Source organism: Dendropsophus ebraccatus, chromosome 10 (genome assembly GCF_027789765.1).
Source record: "Dendropsophus ebraccatus isolate aDenEbr1 chromosome 10, aDenEbr1.pat, whole genome shotgun sequence".
In the NCBI taxonomy this organism is placed as follows: domain Eukaryota; kingdom Metazoa; phylum Chordata; class Amphibia; order Anura; family Hylidae; genus Dendropsophus; species Dendropsophus ebraccatus.
This window is the reverse complement of record NC_091463.1, coordinates 13,395,144-13,409,827: the sequence shown is the minus strand read 5'-3', so window position 1 is coordinate 13,409,827 and position 14,684 is coordinate 13,395,144. Positions and strand designations below refer to the sequence as shown.

The window sequence follows — 14,684 nt, the reverse complement described above, 5'->3', positions numbered from 1 at the left end:
GGGGTGCTTGGTGCCAAAGACAGCTACTGCCCTTACCCCTGGGCTTCACCATTTTATGGACACTGCACAGTCAAGACGGAGATAGCTGCACTACAGATCACAGCAAGCCAAGAAAATATATTACTCAGACTACTTTTGGAGGTAGTCGTATAGAGTCTGTGTGTAAGTGCTGCTATATGGTGTATAGCAGCACTTACACAGGGCAGTTAGCAGTGAGCTTGGATATGCCCACAGTAAGAAATACAGAAATCATAAAATATACTGGTGGTCCCACTAGTTTTTGGGGGGCTGTGGTATACTATCTGTTGGTGGCTGCACCTATACACTCTGTGACACCCCCTTTACACTCTGCAAGCAGTTGTAAACTTAGATATGGCTTGAGTAAGAAAGACAGAATTCTGGAAATATACTAGTAGTCCCAATAGTTTTTGGGGGGCTGTGAGATACAATCTGGTGGTGGCTGCACCAATACACTCTGTGACACCCCCTTACAATGAGCAGTGAAGTTCTATGCAGGTGTACTACAAATCACAGCAATACAATGTACTACAGCAGCAACACCAGCCACAAAATAATAAAATAGTACTGAGCACTACTTAGGGGTGTGTATGCAACACCTAATGCCCTCTTTCTGCCAGCAGCCGGTCACCACAGTGTGCTGCTGAAATCGTGGTAGCTGCACTGCAAGTCCCAGCCAGCAGTCTGTAGTAATACTATTTAAAAACGATTTGAAGCCCTTACAAGGGCTGTTTGGTTGTTTCGCTAGTATTCCCTGCCTACTGGAATGCTAATTCCCTCCTTAACGCTCTCCCTGACCAGCAGCAGATCTGTCCCTAATCTCTTCTGGCATACATGTGAGCCGAGCCTTGCCGGCCGCTCTTTTTATGTGGCAGGGTCATCTGATTTGGCCAACCAATCGCTGCTATCAACATGTATGGGTCCCACGTGATCGCAGGATGTACCAAAGAGAAATAGCGCCCAAACTTACAGGAAACGGAGATTTTCTCAAGTATCTCATCACTACTCAGGACCTAATAACTGACATGGACCAATCTTTGATGACGGTCATTTAACTGATTAAATAACAATGTAAAAAATGGCCCCTGGGGGCCACTTCCGCAGTGCTGTTGTTATGAGCGGGCAATAACCGGGGCAGCTGCAGGGTGTATACTTGTCACAGTATAGGCCTGAGGGCGGCACAGCTGTAGGGCCGGTCTGTGGAATCTGCGGGTGATGATGGGCATGCGATTCTTCGCTGCACCTAGTCAGGACACCAGTTAGTGGACACCAATGCCAGGGTTCAGTAACAGCGGTTTTATTATAGATGAGGTAACTAGTAGCAACAGTTCTGTTGCAACCGGGTATATAGCAGGCTTTGACAAATAAAGCAGGAGTGATGCTGCATAGGCTGTGAGAATACGTGCCGGATGATGGGAGTAGGAGTATGAGAGAAATAGCGTTGCTGGGTGGATTAGCTTGAGAATAATACTTGCTGTGAATACTTGAAACGAGGATGAGAAATAACGGAATGACACCCAGATGAGAGAAGGAACTCCGGACACTTGAGCAGGCAGATACAGCCGAAGACTTGAATACAGCAGAGCACCTGATCCACACTTCTAGTGGTGAAGTGGGACCTGCGATATGTCCAACTCCTGTGAGGTAGGAGAGAGACGACACACACCCTCCTTGCTTGGAAGCAGGGGGAAGACTCACTTGTTAGGAGGAAGTGGGAGGTCACATGGTTGCCCCTGGCCAGAGCTAGTCGGCCATTGGAGGAACCATGGTTACAGGGCACTGGCACGGTCACGTGATCAGCAGCCTTGCATACCACTGTACAATGTAATAATACACAGGAATATATATGAATATGCATGAGAATACACATAACCAAAGAATACCAGGGGGATACTAGCAGCAGTTGCAGTGCAAACAATTACCAGAACAGGCATTGACATAGCAATAGAAATGAGCATAATAGGAGTAGTAGTCTGCATGTTCTGGGACACTGCATACCTCCCTAGCAAATGAATCTAGAAGGTAGCATCTTGATTATCGAACATAAAACAATGGGACGGTTAAACAACAGGAATGAATTTGGAGGATGAATGTGATGAGGTGTGTGTTTCCCACGCCCAAGAGAGAGAACGAGAAACCCTAGTGGCAGGACTTCACCTAGGGGTGCCTAACGCACTCTGGCGACCAGGTAGCTAGTGCGTGAACCATCTGACGTGTAAGCCAGGACAACTTAACTGCTGGCGGGTGACCCTCCATGTTCCAGCCAGTTAGACAGTAGGTTTTCTGTTAAATGTGTTACCCTACTGGAGAAAGAACGTGAAGACCTGTGTACTTCCTTGGCGTGTTTGTGTAGTGTCTTGGATACCTGGAAGAGAAAGAGGAAAAACAATAAAAGCAGACATACAGTTGAGGCCTCCATACATACCACTCAATCACACGACACAATCATTCCGTAGGCCAGACATACGAAAAGATATCCAAGGTGCAAAGTGTATGGACAAGTGTAAATGTTAGAAATGATTATGTGTGGTAACTAACGTGTGGAGACAAAACAGGGCGACCAACACTAGAGACACAAGGAAGGGAAGTACAAAGGACGACATATACAACGAGGTCTTTGATGAGAACTGGCCCAAGTGAATCTGAAGGAAACCTGAGAGAAACCTGAATACAAACTGGCTCAACTAAATCTTTCCAGCTATAGACACAATATAGACAATAAGGAAAATATGAGACTGGATGAGAAAATACACTCCTGTATAAACTAGACTTTCTCTGAGGCATATATAAACTAACTTCCCTTACTCAGAGGAGGAGCTTTCAGACTCTGACACTAGAAAATTATACTGTTTTACAAAAGAGGCACTCTACTCTGAGGCTATCCAAATAATCCCTTTGCTTACTCAGAGGAGGAAATACAAATGACTTTGACAACCCTGAAATACGATCCTCGTTTCAATGAGCATAATAGGAGTAGTAGTCTGCATGTTCTGGGACACTGCATGACCACATCTTTCATTTTCACTTTTGTATAGCATCTATATATAACAGGATGTTCTGCACATATTACTCTGATATCACTACTACCATGATTGTTACAGCCCCCCTCCCCCATCTTACACAGCAGAGCTCATTATGTCCCTCCATCTTTCACACAATGCTGAAGTTGGTTACTTATTCAGATCAAGAAAAAATGCCCATCTGCCCACTTTAATGCCAATTTCAACACCCAGAACTGCTTTGGGCCAGGCTGGACTCAACTGATTATGATGCGGGGCATCCCTCTCTACATGTTGTCAGTGTGAGATCAGTGGCCCAACCTTATTTAACCTTTTGAAAACACCTGTTACTTATTCAAATTCCCGTCAATTAGAAACTGCTGAAAAAGAAACCAACTTCAGCATTGTGTCTTTCACTTTCACCTTCTCTCTATATATATAGCTAGCCTCAGTCTGCCGTCCTGTCCCCCTCAGTATATAAGACACTGAATAATATTCAGCTACTTTCCTGTTTGTCTCTTCTTGTCTCCTGTGAGCCCCAATATATCATACTTAGGATGAGGAAGATGCTGCCCCTCATTGTGCTTCTCCTTTACCCACCTATGGTGTATTGTGGTGAGTATGTGATATGCTATATGTGTGTTATGTCTTATACGTATCCTGTGCTGTTTGTGTATTGATGTCTGTGTTCAGTTAGTCTGTTGTCAGTGTTCTTTTATGTAACACCAGAGATCGTTGTGATCATATTGCAGTATGGAGATGTAATTCCCCATGCTGCCAGTTGGGGGCGTAGCTAAAGTGAATGAAATCAACTAGTTGATTTTCCTGGCACAGATTAGTTCATCATGAACTACAGAGACGGGGCAGGGCCGATTCTGCCATGAGGCGAAATGAGTTTATGGCTCAGGGTGGCAGATTTGTAGAGTCTCTGAAGGGCGGCATGTTTTATGGAGTGGCCATAAATGATACTGTCTGCTACACACCACTGAGTTTGTGGGAGTGTGTGTGTCGGAGTAAGCTGCCAAGGGGTTCTCGCTGTTTCTTATCTCTCCCGAAACAAAGGGATCGGGCAGTGATTTTCCATCACACCTGACGTCTATCTCCACCGACATCAGTGAACAGTCGTTAGAGTCCCATACACCTTAAATTGATGCCCAAACAAGCTGCTGATCAAAGTTTAAGGTGTATGGGGTTCTCAGCACTCTATGTCTATTTCTCTCTCTCAGACAGTCACTCTCTGCGCTATTATCACACGGCGGTCTCGGCTCCGGGGGCCGGGCTGCCTGAGTTCTCTATAGTAGGATATGTGGATGATCGGGAGATTGTGAATTATAACTCAGACAGCGGGAGATACCGACCCAAGGTTCGGTGGATGGAGAAAGTGAAACCAGAATACTGGGAGGCACAGACACAGATCGCTAAAGGGAATGAGGCTACATTGCAAAATAATGTGAAGATAGTGATGAGGCGCTTCAACCAGACCGGAGGTGAGAGACAATATACTGTATATACTAAGGCTGCATTCACACGTTCAGTGTTTTTCCCGGTCCGTGATTGTGATCTGCTAGCTACCTCTGTGATCCGCGCAAAACAGTCCGCTTTTCATCCGTTTTGCATCCGTCTCCGTTTTTTTCACGGATCTGTTTTACAGCATTTTAAATTACATTGATTACATCACATCCGTGTTTTTCACGGATGAACACGGATATCACATCAGTGTACATCCATGAAAAACACGGATCTAATTGATTTCTATTGGGGAATCCGTTCCGTGCTTCCGTTCCAAGTTATGACATGTCCTATTTTTAAACGGAACGGATCACGGATCCGTGAAATCACGGAACGTCTGAATGGCCCAATAAAAAGCAATGGGCTGTAAAATTGTCTGTGCGCACGGATACACGGACAACTTCCCGGAACATGTGAATGCAGCCTAAAGGTGGTGCGGAGCCATGCATGGAAACTCACTTGCAATGCTTTTACAAGGCATGATAAAGTAAGGCTACAGCACCTGCTGCATCATTCATCACATGCTGTAAGCACCCATACTTTCCCTAAATGTTCTAATAAACATATATATGTCATGGGGAAAAAAACAGCAGTTGGCACTCACCATAAGCAGCTTCATCAATTTAGGATTATTTCATTACAAAGGTATCAAACAGGAAAGGGAGATATGCAGAAGCAGGCATATACCTGGTGGAGGCCATTTTGTGCATAAAGCGTGTCATATACTTAAACATCAGATAATGTACATTACACTGAATGCACCAATGACCCTACTGAGGATCCTTACCCCTGCGTTTAACCACCGTGCCTGGCCTTGGATGACGTTACCATTACAACACTCTTCCCCACCATGAGGTTTAACATCCTCTATGATTCCACCATTAGTGACCTGCAATGGACTATACCGCCTCCAAAGCAACTGACCCTGATGCTAAATGATGCAATAGCCACAAGTAATATGTATATGCCAAGGAAAGTGCCTAGAATTGTCCAAATCTAGATTCTAAACTATACAGTTATATATTATAGAGAAAAAAGGGGAATCGGCCCACACCAAGATTATCCAGTGCCCGAGTGTCACTCCAAAGTGTGTACCCGTTCACACATGAACTATAAATGTGGATATATAGAGAAAAGTAGGAGGACCCCCAAGGGTTATAGTAGTATATATAATATTTGTAAAGTATAATGCAAATGTAATAAAAATAGGATATATATATCAATATAATTTAAAATGAATAACACATCACTGCACAGTAAGAAATGCTTGGTACAAAAATAAAATAAAATAAAAAAAATAGATAGATAGGTAGATAGATAGATAGATAGATAGATAGATAGATAGATAGATAAAAGTATAAAAAAAATATAGAAAACACAATGTCTGTATAGCATCCAGGTACTGTTAGTCATGTGATAGTGAGAGCTGGTATTCCATATAGATTGAGATAAGTTATAAAAGTATAAAACTAGTATTGGTAAAACAGAAGAAAGGTTCAAATGTAGATAATGATATTGTTGTTACTGATCTTCAGTCCTTGTTTGTGTTAATAGAATGCAGCAACAGATACAGTATTACCTTATGTGCTGTCTCCGAGCTCTGTAGAACGCCAAGGATTCTGTATTGATGTCAGTGGGCCTTGGTGAAATATGATCTTCATGACCCCAAGAATCCCAAGGATTGTACCCTTTTAGCGTCCAACAAGAGTAGATGGTTTGCTTCAACTAGAGTGGTAGTCACACTGGGGTGATTATGTTTCCACAGCAGGGGGCCATACCAAGAGGGTTACCCCTCCAGACCAGAGAGCCATACCAAGAGGGTTATCCCTCCACAGCAGGGGGCCATACCAAGAGGGTTACCCCTCCAGACCAGAGAGCCATACCAAGAGGGTTACCCCTCCAGACCAGAGAGCCATACCAAGAGGGTTATCCCTCCACAGCAGGGGGCCATACCAAGAGGGTTACCCCTCCACAGCAGGGGGCCATACCAAGAGGGTTACCCCTCCAGACCAGAGAGCCATACCAAGAGGGTTATCCCTCCACAGCAGGGGGCCATACCAAGAGGGTTACCCCTCCAGACCAGAGAGCCATACCAAGAGGGTTACCCCTCCAGACCAGAGAGCCATACCAAGAGGGTTACCCCTCCAGACCAGAGAGCCATACCAAGAGGGTTATCCCTCCACAGCAGGGGGCCATACCAAGAGGGTTACCCCTCCACAGCAGGGGGCCATACCAAGAGGGTTACCCCTCCAGACCAGAGAGCCATACCAAGAGGGTTATCCCTCCACAGCAGGGGGCCATACCAAGAGGGTTACCCCTCCAGACCAGAGAGCCATACCAAGAGGGTTACCCCTCCAGACCAGAGAGCCATACCAAGAGGGTTATCCCTCCACAGCAGGGGGCCATACCAAGAGGGTTACCCCTCCAGACCAGGGGGCCATACCAAGAGGGTTATCCCTCCACAGCAGGGGGCCATATCATGATGGTTATCCCTCCAGACCAGAGAGCCATACCAAGAGGGTTACCCCTCCACACCAGGGGGCCATATCAAGAAGGTTATCCCTTCAAACCAGGGAGCCATACCAAGATGGTTATCCCTCCACATCAGGGGGCCATACCAAGATAGTTACCCCTCCACATCAAGGAGCGATACCAAGATGGTTATCCCTCCACATCAAGGAGCCATACCAAGATGGTTATCCCTCCACATCAAGGAGCCATACCAAGATGGTTATCCCTCCACATCAGGGGGCCATACCAAGATGGTTATCCCTCCACATCAGGGGGCCATACCAAGATGGTTATCCCTCCACATCAGGGGGCCATACCAAGATGGTTATCCCTCCACATCAGGGGGCCATACCAAGATGGCTATCCTTCCACATCAAGGAGCGATACCAAGATAGCTATCCCTCCACACCAGGGAGCCATACCAAGATGTTTATCCCTCCATATCAGAGAGCCATACCAAGATGGTTATCCCTCCACATCAGGGGGCCATACCAAGATGGTTATCCCTTCACACCAGAGAGCCATACCAAGATGGTTATTCCTAGTCACCAGGGGGCCATACCAAGATGCTTACACCTCCATACCAGGGGGCCATACTAAGATGGTTATCCCTTCACACAAGAGAGCCATACCAAGATGGTTATTCCTCCACACCAGGGGGTCATACCAAGATGCTTACACCTCCATACCAGGGGGCCATACTAAGATGGTTATCCCTTCACACCAGGGGGCCATACCAAGATGGTTATTCCTCCACACCAGGGGGCCATACCAAGATGCTTACACCTCCATACCAGGGGGCCATACTAAGATGGTTACCCCTTCACACCAGGGGGCCATACCAAGATGGTTATTCCTCCATACCAGGGGGCCATACCAAGATGGTTATCCCTTCACACCAGGGGGCCATACCAAGATGGTTATCCCTTCACACCAGGGGGCCATACCAAGATGCTTACACCTCCATACCAGGGGGCCATACTAAGATGGTTATCCCTTCACACCAGGGGGCCATACCAAGATGGTTATCCCTCCACATCAGGGGGCGATACCAAGATGGTTATCCCTTCACACCAGAGAGCCATACCAAGATGGTTACCCCTTCACAACAGGGGCCATACCAAGATGCTTACACCTCCATACCAGGGGGCCATACTAAGATGGTTACCTCTCTGTATGTACATGTACTTGTCTGTCACCTGTTGGAGCTGGTCTAGGCATCCTCCTTCTCTTGGTCTATGAGGGTTTTAGTCTAATCTCCTCATTTCCCCTTAGGATGCCACCATCATCCTGTGTAAGATATATGGGTGGCAGAGCAGGTCCGTGGGGGGCTCTCCTCTGTTCTTCTCCTGAGTTTGTTCCTGAGACTACACTAGCTAGATCCAACACCAGAGAAACTCCTTCCTGGGGTCTGGTCCTTGTGTTAATATAGGCTATATACCAGGAGGGGTGTAAACAGTAGGACCACTATATACAGTATACAGATGAAGGGGATAAACAGATCACTAGACACCATCCACCAGAAGGGGGCTAATACTCCATATTCAACAGTGAGAGGGGGAGGATATAAGATCTGTAGATTTCACGTCCAGTAAACACATGGGGAACCAACAAAACACCTGTATACCGCAGGGGAGTCTTTATATCTGTGCTCTGTGTAACATGTTCCTCTCTGCAGGTTTCCATATTGTGCAGCGCATTTATGGCTGTGACCTGAGAGATGACGGCGCCATCCGAGGATATGATCAGTACGGATATGATGGGAGGGAGTTCATGTCCCTGGACACACTGACATGGACATATATCCCCACCATGTCCGAGGCTCAGATCTCCACACAGAGATGGAACAGTCCAGAGGAACAAGTGGGGGAGGTAAAGAAGCATTATGTGACGAATATCTGCATCGAGTGGCTGAAGAAGTACGTGGAGTACGGGAGAAAAGATCTGGAGAGGAGAGGTGAGCGCCCAATATCATACCCCCAAATCCATGGTCTCCTCCACCTCCTGTATGTGTGTGATGTGTGCGGGGCCTTGACCACTGACTGCAGTATCTCATAGGTTAAAATACTTGGATGGATTAGATACAAATTGTTACTTTCTTCCAAGAATAGCGCCACACTTGTCCTCAGTTTGTGTGTGGTATTGCAGCTCATCTCTAGTACAGGTGTGGCACTGTTTTTGAAAGAAAGCAGCTATGTTTTTCTAAAACTGGATAACCCCTGTAAATTGCCAGGGCTGCTGGTAGCGACATGGTATGGACATGTGCTACAGGGCGGCCATTTATATGTTCTGCTTTGATTCTCTCAGTTCGGCCACAGGTGAAGGTATCCGGTCAGGAAAGAGATGGGATTCTGACACTTCACTGCCAGGTGTATGGATTTCATCCCAAACCAGTGGATGTGAAGTGGATGAAGAACAAGAAAGACAAGATTCCCACATATCAGAGCACACACACCCTCCCCAATCCTGATGGCACCTACCAGATCAGGGTCAGCACGGAGGTGATCCCCAAAGGGGGCCACAGTTACTCCTGTTATGTGGATCACAGCAGCCTGGGGGAGCCACTGAGCATTGAGTGGGGTGAGTGGAGGGCGAGGCAGAAGACAATGGAATATGTCACAACCGGCGATCATGATTTTGACATGTGCAGTAATTGTAAAATCACTGCAGTCAGATGGAATCCCGGCCGGAATGTATACACGGCCGAGTCACAGAACGGCCGGTGTCTTACGATGTGTAAACCAGGCCTTAATCTACATTCTGCACATATACAATGTGTTAGATGGACTTAGAATCACTGATACATGGAGCTCTCTGTATAATCTCACATTTACCTCTCTCCTTTCTAACTAGAACCAAAAAAGTCGAGCTCCTGGGAGATCCTTGTAGTCATAGCTGTGGTGGTCACTTGTGTTGTCATTGGATTTCTCCTATATATAAGTAAGTGCCTCTGCTTCTCCTGACCAGGATATACTGTATATTGTTCAGTGATTGTATTGATGACTATTTCCACACTGAAGTCACACAGTATATACACAGTGATGCCACCCTCCTTGTATATAATCCACATGGCTGCGCTCACTACAGACAATACCGACAGCACTGGAGATTCCCCTCATTGATTCTGACTGATCTCTTCCATCAGGGCACATGACCTTATTGTTATGGGGGTTGCGGAGTCCGGTGCTGCACACAAAAAGCTGATGGACTGCTTGTGACCAGCCATGGGTTGGCACGTGGTCCGCGGCTCTATTTATTCTCTATGGAGCCGTGGGTCATGTGCCAACCCATGGCTGTATTCAAAACAAAGGAGATCACCGGGGGGTATAAAGGTCAGACCCCCCACTTTCTTGTCACATTTCTTTCAAACATACATCAACCACACACACACACACATATACATGAGGCACACACATACATACTCACACACATACATAAATACACACACATATACATATCCCCACACACACACATACACACACACATGCATACACATACATGGGCCACATATATATACATACATACATACACACACATACATACATACATACATACATACATACATACACATACATACATACATACACACTCACATACATAACCACCCACACATACACATATATATAATCTGGTGTGGTCTGTATGCCAGGTTCCCTTATATCCTCCGTTATTCTTCTGTTCTTTTATATGGAAGCATTGATAATGGATTCTTCAGGTTCCTGTTCCTAATTCCATCTTCTGTGTTTTAGAAAAGAAAGCTGTGTACACGTCACCCTGCAGTGAGTATTGTTCATATGAAGAAAACAATAAAGCTCAGACTATACAATGTTTTTTTATATTCACATTTCTGGTGGAATTTCCTTTTAATGATTTTTCCTTTTTTTACAGCTTCACAGATATCTTCATTGTGACCCCCCCAGCTTTATGGTGAGTGATCATGTGTTATGTAAATGATGCCGCCAGGTCAGGTATATGGGATCAGGAATTAGGAGAAACCACCTGGGATGGTGGGAGGTGGTTATTGTATAAATTTCCAATACAGTGATCGGTCACAATGTGATCAGATGTTTAAAGGAAAACAACACTATAAGGCTGGGTTCACACACAGTATTTTTGCTTAGTATTTTGGTCCTCATATTGCAACCAAAACCAGGAGTGGATTGAAAACACAGAAAGGCTACGTTCACACACTGTTGAAATTTAGTCGATGGCCGTCATTTTATGACAAATAATGGCTGTTATTTTATAACAACGGACAAAGTTTTAAAATAACGCCAATTATTTGTCAATCTACTCCTGGTTTTGGTTGCAATATGAGGACCAAAATACTGTGTGTGAACATAGCCTTACATTGGATCTAAGTACAGTGGCAGGCAAAGGTTGGGATTAAATTAAAGGGGTATTCCCCCAAGAGCTAAAAAAATGTAATGCTCCCAAACCTAGCTGGCCTTACTCACCAAGTCCCTCTGAGTATTTTGAGCCGTCTCCCATCTTTCTAGCTGCTGCCGTTTCTGAGTTACAAGTTTTTCTAAAAGCCGATCTATATCCAAGATAGGAAACTACATTTCCCATCATGCAATGCTTCTGCCTGATGATGGCGATGTAGCAGAGCTGAGACAATAAAGGAGATGATGACAGTGTAGCAGAGCTGAGATGGCGGTGTCGGTGTAGCAAAGCTAAGTTGGGGATGACGGTGTAGCAGAGCTGCGGTGACGGCGTAGCAGAGCTGAGTTGGCGGTGACGGCCTAGCAGAGCTGAGTTGGCGGTGACGGCGTAGCAGAGCTGAGCTGGCGGTGACGGCGTAGCAGAGCTGAGCTGGCGGTGACGGCGTAGCAGAGCTGAGCTGGCGGTGACGGCGTAGCAGAGCTGAGCTGGCGGTGACGGCGTAGCAGAGCTGAGTTGGCGGTGACGGCGTAGCAGAGCTGAGCTGGCGGTGACGGCGTAGCAGAGCTGAGCTGGCGGTGACGGCGTAGCAAAGCTGAGCTGGCGGTGACGGCGTAGCAGAGCTGAGTTGGCGGTGACGGCGTAGCAGAGCTGAGTTGGCGGTGACGGCGTAGCAGAGCTGAGTTGGCGGTGACGCTGCGATTGCGAGGGGCGGAGCTTGCCGCGGGCGATCTCGGGGGGCGGAGCTTGCCACGGGCGATTGCGGGAGGCGGAGCTTGCCACGGGCGGGGGGGGGGGGTGCCGCGGGTGAATGCGGAGGCTATGCTGCGGGTGAGTGAGGGATGCCACGGGTGATGGGGGGGCGGTTGGTTGTGGGGCGGGGGGCTGTGTGCTGCGGGTGAGTGCTGCCGGGAGGCTCTGGACACAGGGGGTGAGGGGGCTGGGGGTGACCGGGTGGCTGCTGTTAGTTAGCTGCGCTGATCACTGTCTCCCTCTCTAACAGCAGCCACCCCATCAGTGTTCTCAGTGACTTCACTGTGCTGGGACTGAGGACACGTGATGCCGACACGGAGGGTGGGGGCCAGGAGCAGGGAGCGTGTCGGAGTGGACTGAGGTCTGATGATTCTCTGCAATCCGTGGAGGTGACTGCAGCTGGATAACAGCAAAACTGGGCAGAATCCATAATAACTTTACAGGTCCTTCTCAAAAAATTAGCATATAGTGCTAAAGTTCATTATTTTCTATATTTTTTCCCACTATCCCAGGCCTGCACCCCCCCCCCCACCACACACACACACACACACACACTCTATCCCAGCCCCGCATCCCACCATTATCCCAACTGTGGTACTCGACCAGTGACACGCTGTGATGACCCAAGGTGTGGCTAAGGTGTGTATAGGTGCTGGTGCAGAGGAAGAGATGACTGAGTCCCAGTGATGAAAATAGAACAGCTTTTTACTCTGCAGTCTTTCAGTAGTACAATACACTTCAGTAGAATAGATGAATTTTCACAGACTGTAGTGCTGGAACTTGTTTGTGCTTGAGGAGGTGCTTAGAGAAGTAGAGTAGAAGAGAGGTAGTTGTAGCGGTGCTTGGAGAGTTGAGTAGCATAGAGGAGAAGAGTTGGTCGAAGGAGCCCTGACCCAGTGTAGCAATATACTCTGCCGGAACTTTGAAGAAATATACTGTATAGTGAATACTTTACTTGTACTCGCGTATAGACTATGTCTGATCACCTTCTGCCCTACAGTGTCGAGTAACCCATCCTAATAGGGTGATACAAGCCCCAGTCGTGGTTATCTGGGTGTAGCTAAGCTTCCGGGCCTTCCCAGTTAACTGCGTTGCGAGATAGGATATGTAGACCTCTTTTGGTAGCTTTGTCCTATCCAGGCTAGTTCCTTTTTTGTTTCAGGATACTGCCCTGCACTTTCTAGACTTGTTCTCGGCATGGGTTAGGGTGTTCCTGGACTCTTCTGCCTTAACCCTTTAAGGACCGGGCTAACTTTCGTTTTTGCGTTTTTTCCTCCTTGTGCTTAAAAGGCCATAGCACTTGCATTTTTACACCTACAGACCCACATGAGCCCTTTTTTTTTGCGTCACTAATTGTACTTCGCAATGAAAGGCTGAATTTTTCCATAAAATATGCTGCGAAACCAGAACAAAATTATATACGCAGTGAAATTGAAAAAAAAAAACGCAATTATTTTTCTTTGGGGGGGCTTCATTTTTACGCCGTGTGTCCTATGGAAAAACTTACTTGTTATATATGTTCCTAAAGTCGTTACGATTAAAACGATATATAACATGTATAACTTATATTGTATCTGATGGCCTGTAAAAAATTTAAACCATTGTTAACAAATTATGTTCCTTAAAATCGCTCCATTCCCAGGCTTATAGCGCTTTTATCCTTTGGCCTATGGGGCTGAGTGAGGTGTCATTTTTTGCGCCATGATTTGTTCTTTCTATCGGTACCTTGAATGCGCATATGCGACTTTTTGATCACTTTTTATTACAATTTTTCTGGATTTGATGCGACCGAAAATGCGCAATTTTGCACTTTGGGATTTTTTGCCGCTTACGCCATTTACCGTGCGAGATCAGTAATGTGATTAATTAATAGTTCGGGCGATTACGCACGCGGCGATACCAAACATGTTTGTTTATTTATTTATTTATTTTTATTTGTAAAATGGGAAAAGGGGGGTGATTCAGACTTTTATTAGGGGAGGGGATTTTTTATTAATAAAAACACTTTTTTTAACTTTCCCTTACAGTAATATGAAGCCCCCTGGGGGACTTCTATATACACAGAACTGATCTCCCATTGAGATCAATCCTGTGTATATAATAGAGCAATGATTCATCAGATCGGTGCTCTATTATAATGATCTGCTGCAGACCATCTAAATAGATTGCCGAGCCGGGAACAGCGTCGGAGCGACGCTGAGCCCCGGCCGGCTCAGTACAACGGATCTCCCCGCCGCGATCGCATCGCGGGGGGGAGATCCCCCACTAGACACCAGGGAGAGGGGCCACATTCACTGTTCAAATGCAGCTGTCAGCTTTGACAGCGGCATTTGAATGGTTAATTAGCCGGCCGCAGCGATCGGCCGCGCCGGCTAATACACGCGGTCCCTGGCTGCACATAGCAACCGGGGACCGCGTGCTGCAGAGAGGGCTCACGCCGGGAGCCCTCTCTGTTTACCCTTAACGGCCGCATGACGGGTATACCCGCCATGCGTCGTTAAGAGGTTAAAG

At 46.6% G+C, this 14,684-nt stretch overlaps 1 protein-coding gene across 1 annotated transcript; it reads left to right on the top strand.

The window, feature by feature from the left end:
- Nucleotides 1–3,574: 3,574 nt before the first annotated feature.
- On the top strand, nucleotides 3,575–10,948 carry LOC138766373 (class I histocompatibility antigen, F10 alpha chain-like). Its single transcript, XM_069943949.1, has 7 exons — nucleotides 3,575–3,632; nucleotides 4,244–4,504; nucleotides 8,716–8,994; nucleotides 9,345–9,617; nucleotides 9,891–9,977; nucleotides 10,787–10,816; nucleotides 10,926–10,948. The coding sequence occupies exons 1-7, from the start codon at nucleotides 3,575–3,577 to the stop codon at nucleotides 10,946–10,948; spliced, it is 1,011 nt and encodes a 336-aa protein (XP_069800050.1).
- The last annotated feature ends 3,736 nt before the right edge of the window (nucleotides 10,949–14,684 follow it).

Coding starts and splice junctions, on each gene's coding strand:
- LOC138766373 (XM_069943949.1), top strand. CDS start 3,575: ATGAGGAAGATGCTGCCCCTCATTGTGCTTCTCCTTTACCCACCTATG. Junction 3,633..4,243: donor CCCACCTATGGTGTATTGTG/GTGAGTATGTGA, acceptor TCTCTCTCTCAG/ACAGTCACTCTCTGCGCTAT. Junction 9,618..9,890: donor GCCACTGAGCATTGAGTGGG/GTGAGTGGAGGG, acceptor CTTTCTAACTAG/AACCAAAAAAGTCGAGCTCC.